The sequence below is a fragment of the Gasterosteus aculeatus genome, chromosome 4 (assembly GCF_964276395.1).
Source record: "Gasterosteus aculeatus chromosome 4, fGasAcu3.hap1.1, whole genome shotgun sequence".
NCBI classification, from domain to species: Eukaryota; Metazoa; Chordata; class Actinopteri; order Perciformes; family Gasterosteidae; genus Gasterosteus; species Gasterosteus aculeatus.
In genome coordinates this window covers 11,809,608-11,814,402 of record NC_135691.1, presented here as the reverse complement: position 1 = coordinate 11,814,402, position 4,795 = coordinate 11,809,608, and the positions used below count along the sequence as shown (strand labels likewise).

At 48.3% G+C, this 4,795-nt stretch overlaps 1 protein-coding gene across 1 annotated transcript; it reads right to left on the bottom strand.

The window, feature by feature from the left end:
• Positions 1–223: 223 nt before the first annotated feature.
• Positions 224–4,302, bottom strand: egr1 (early growth response 1). Its single transcript, XM_040174181.2, has 2 exons — positions 3,584–4,302; positions 224–2,816 (listed from the first exon to the last, which is right to left on the bottom strand). The coding sequence occupies exons 1-2, from the start codon at positions 3,792–3,794 to the stop codon at positions 1,504–1,506; spliced, it is 1,524 nt and encodes a 507-aa protein (XP_040030115.1). The 5' UTR covers positions 3,795–4,302; the 3' UTR covers positions 224–1,503.
• Positions 4,303–4,795: the final 493 nt, after the last annotated feature.

The following is a 4,795-nucleotide window of genomic DNA, read 5'->3' as shown; positions in this document are numbered from 1 at the left end:
GGGAAAAAGTGTCTTGTTGCGATGGAACGTTGTGGTATTAATCTACACTTATAATCTATATGCAATTAAAATATAAGAAGATGGAATATGTGATGTTAATATATGAGGGTGTACATGATGCAATTAAGAGTGGGATGTAATGCAATGACTGTATAAAAATTTGATGTATCAATGGAAATATTGGAAAGGCAGGAAGTCGGACAATAAAGTGGGAGAGCAAATATACATATATATATTCATAATTTTATTTAGATTTCATTTCTGGGAGGATATCTTTTACACCAAATATCCCGTTGGCAGTTAAGCGCATTCAATGTGTTCAGAAGCCAGAAACAGTCACTTGTTTTAACAAACACAAATACAAAATTAAGATAACCACAAAATAATGAACTGCATGTTTATAACATACAAAAGAATCCCATGCCTACTCAGTAGGTAACTTCAACATTCCAGCTCTTGAAGATGTGGATATTTACACTTTTACAAAAATATACTTTATAGTTTTCCTCCTTTTTTGCTTACATTCTAATGAAATGAAGCGGTGCCCTCGTAGCTCGTCCCTTTTGCTCGCTCTGATTATGACTTACATTCTGTAACAAAAATACTCCCTCAACCCTTAAGGCGAGATGCAGCGCATCCTCTCGCACACAGCCGAGTCAGAACATCAGCACGGCTTCACAAAAAGGCACCAAATAACGGGAGCGTTTTTCTTGTTTAGTTTTTTTTTTTTCTTCTTTTTAAATGTATTTTTTCTTTTCTCTATTTATCCATATAACCGAGCGATATGTCACATGTGAGAAAGAGAGAAAGAGATAGTACCACCGGATGATATTTACAAACCGAAATTAACATCACTCTAACTCATGCTTGAATACTTAAGTGCTTTTTTTTCAAACAATGTCAAAACGTATCACAGCATCATCACTACATAATAGAGAAAGTATGTAGAAAATATGGCCCTGCTCACTTCAAATAATACAATGCAAATATGCAAATCATGTTTCACATCAATGGTACCAAAGAATGATAAAAACAAAACATGGCACATGTACAATATACATATATGGTAGCTTATGTATATCATTCAATGTCTTTTGTAGCCTACTGTACGGAGTTCCGCCTTCCAGGGCGACCGTGCCTTAGCACCACAACTGCTGGCAATCTTAGTCCGTCTCTTGGTTTCTGTGTATCTACTAGAAGAGACCCGTCCGTGCCCGTTTCCGCACCCTTATCTGCTGAGTCCCTTAAACATTTGAAGAGCTGCATTTGTTTTACAGGGACAGGAAGAAATCCCTTTTCATCTTCTGCTGTCTTTGCCCAGTCCTTGACGTGTGTCTTTTTCTTTCTGGTAAATCTCAGGATTTACCTGCACAGGGAGCTGACAAACAAAGTGCTTTTTTGGAGGAGAAAACAAAGTCTTTTGATGCTGATTTCTTTCTCCTCAAAGAACCTTGCGGAAGGAGAGGTGCGGGGAGACTGTAAAAAGTTTTTGTCTTCTTTTTATTAGCAGATCTCGATTGTCCTTGGGGAGAGAGTGGTCTGCATGTCTGATAGCGGGGTGGGGATGGGGGAGCTGTAGATGTGGGAGGCGACTGAGGAGGGAAAGGAAGAGGCGATCTGGGACTGAAAGGTGCTGGACATGGACACTGATGGGTAGGTGGTGGCGATGGAAGGAGACGGATAGGAAGTGTGGACCGGAGAGGAGTAGCAGGAGGTGACTGGAGAGGGATAGGAGGACACTGGAGAGGGGTAGGAGGTGATGGGTGAAGGGTAGCTGGAGGCAGGTGAGGAGGCTGATGTCGCCGCCGCTGCCGTCACCACCACTGCTCCCGTCTTTTCCGCTTTCTTGTCCTTCTGCCGTAGGTGGATCTTTGTGTGCCTCTTCCTCTCGTCACTGCGGGCAAACTTGCGTCCGCAGATCTCGCAGGCGAAGGGCTTCTCACCGGTGTGAGTGCGGATGTGTGTCGTCAGGTGGTCGCTGCGGCTGAAGTTGCGCATACAGATGCGGCACTGGAAGGGCTTCTGGCCAGTGTGGATACGGATGTGGCGAGTCAGCTCATCGGAGCGGGAGAATCGGCGATCGCACGTCTCCACGGGGCAAGCGTAGGGCCTCTCGTGAGGTGGTGTCTTGCTCGGCCGGGTGGGGTACTTGCGCATACGGCTGGGCTTAATCAGCTGGGACTGGTAGACACTCTTTAAGTCCTGGGAACCAGTCTGGGTGGCGAAGGCCTTGATGGTGGACAGAGGAGTGAGGGACGGCTGGTTGGACTGACTCTGGAAGGGCTTTTGATCCGGGGGCACCAGGCTGATCTCTCCCTGCTGCTGAGGAAAGAGGTAGTCGGGAATCATGGGCACAGGGAAGCTAGTGTTGCAGGTCTTGCCATTGGGATAGGCAGGAGGAGGGTACTGCACACCTCCGCCCGAGCTGGGGAAAGCCTGGCCTTGGTCCGGGAAGATGTCGGAGTTGGGGCTGGAATAGGTTGGGGCAGCGGAGTAGATGGGGTTGGGCTCATTGTGGTGAATGGAGGAACTGAGGCTCTGAGATGAGGAGGTAGAAGAGGAAGAAGTGGAGGACGGGATCGATGCAGAGGAGGACGAGGTGGTCTGTGAGGCGGCGGAGGAAGAGCTGGGGGCAATATTGCCCATCAGACCAGTGAACAGGCCCAGGATGGGCTCCGCCCAGAGGCTGTTGCTGCAGGCGGTGGCGGGCTCCAGGGTGAAGCGGCCTGTGTAAGAGATGGGGGGCAGCCTCTGGGTGGGGTAGGTCTGATCTCCCATCGACTTCTCACAGTTAAAGGGGATATCAGGTAACGTATCTGCAGGGAGCACAGAGAGAGAAGAAGAGACATTAATCAAACTGTCGATAAATATCCAGGAGGAAGGGAGGGAGAGGGGGAATCATTCCCGTGGACAGCGAGACCCCTCTCCTCTGAAAGACAACAGTCCGATGCCCAGACGCCCATACACAGAATCCCCCTACAACTAAACTCTTCCCCACCTAAACTCTAGAACTGACTCTCCTAACCGCTCAACAAGAGCTGCTGTGAAAGCTTTCTATGCTCGCATTTTCTCCCTCTGCTCCCACTCTCGATTTTTCTTTGAGTCTGTTCTGTCTTCCTGCCTTCACACAGACACACACCCGCAATACACACACACACACACACACATTCTTGGAGCCCATCACAGAGCCTCAGGCAATTGATTACCTAAACTGCAGTTCAGCTGGTTTTAGGAATGCAATTTGAATTGAGCTGCAGAAGCGTTTAGAGGCTCGCGGTGACTGACGAGTGGTTAAGTCCTCCAATAGTCTACATGGATTTAGAACTATCGATACAAGTGAGATTCATTTTTTATTTCTCTGTTGCTATTTATTTATTTGACTTTGCATTTGAAAATGCCAGATGTAATATGATCATTGAATCGTGCAGAAAACATAAATAATAATTCAAATAGCACGTCTGTTTATTTAACTTTGCTTCCTTTCTGATTTTACTGCATCTCAGCAGATGTCATCAATTCAGATCATCAATTCAGTTTTACACGCAGCACAGAGTACCAGAGGCAAAAAAAAGGCTAATCTTACCTCCGGCAAGGTGGTCGTACTGTTCTCCAGGCTCCCCGGAGCCAAAGCCTGCACCTTCAGGTGCGGAGGCAGTAAGGAAGGGGGTCCCTGCAGAGCTGAGCATCATCACCTCCTCCAGCTTGGGATAGTTATCCATGGGGGAGTGAGGGAAGCTCAGAGACTCTGAGATCTGCAGGGTTGGGAGGATCATCTCGGTCTTGGCTGCAGCCATCCTCTGCTGGTGCTGGAGCTGCGCTGGGGGCTGCTGATGAATGCCGGGAGGCTGGTCGCACAGTGGCAGAGCGATGCCTCGCAGGTGGAGGTAATCACTTTGCCCTGCTCAGGGAGCGCTGCACGCTTCTGCCGATGTCGAGGAAGGTTCTGTTTGCCGTCTTGCTCTGTGACTCTTGTTCTCCAGTTGTCCTTGTTGTCGTCCTTTTTCTCTCAGAGACGAGTTAAGATCCACTTGTCTTTTCAGAAAAAATCAAAAGTGTCCTTAATACTGATTCCCTAACATCCATTGAAATGATTCAACAGATCAATCTTGATTTTTAATCTAATTAATAAGTGACTTATCCAGTCAGGTTTTGACCCTCTTGGATGGATGTTGTTTTGAATTGACTTTGTACTTTTATTGTTTTGCAGAACGTGAGTTCTGTGTGTTTGCCTGTCTACCTCTGCTCTAACAGTGGTTCGCGTGGGCTCTCGGCGCTCTGTCTGAGCTGAGAGGTTTCCCCGCTCTATATAAACCCTCTTGCCGTGACGTAGATGTCCATATGTGGAGAGGAGGAAGCCCATATTTAGGCACTGCAGCGGAGGACACATGACGCCGGCCTGGGGTGGGGGGGGGGGGGGTGGGGAGCGGAGAGCAGAGAGACTTTATATTAAGCTCTAACACTAAATTGCGAGGACAACGCCGCTCTTCCTCTGCCCTGAACCAACGTGTCTTCGTAGCCGAGCAGCTCCGTGAGACAGTAGCACAATTCCCGCTCGTCGCCTGTTGTCCGATAGATTTGATTTGGATTTCCCATCTGTGCAGCAGGCAGCGCCGCCGCCGGAAAGCCCGGCCGCGCCGTGCCTTATAAGGTCGTGACTACATAAGGACCTGTTCCGGTGGGTTTCCATTTCCTTGTCCTTATTTGGAACTTCCTGAGGCAGCGCTCGATCGCTGCTTGGCAGTGAATGAGAGGCTGGAGTGCAAATCACGTCCAGCGCTCATAATAACTAATGTCG

What these genes read in the sequence shown, in the direction of transcription:
- egr1 (XM_040174181.2), bottom strand. Translation starts at nt 3,794, where the DNA reads ATGGCTGCAGCCAAGACCGAGATGATCCTCCCAACCCTGCAGATCTCA. An exon ending in GTACGACCACCTTGCCGGAG is followed by an intron (nt 2,817 to 3,583) that starts GTAAGATTAGCC and finishes TGCTCCCTGCAG; the next exon opens with ATACGTTACCTGATATCCCC.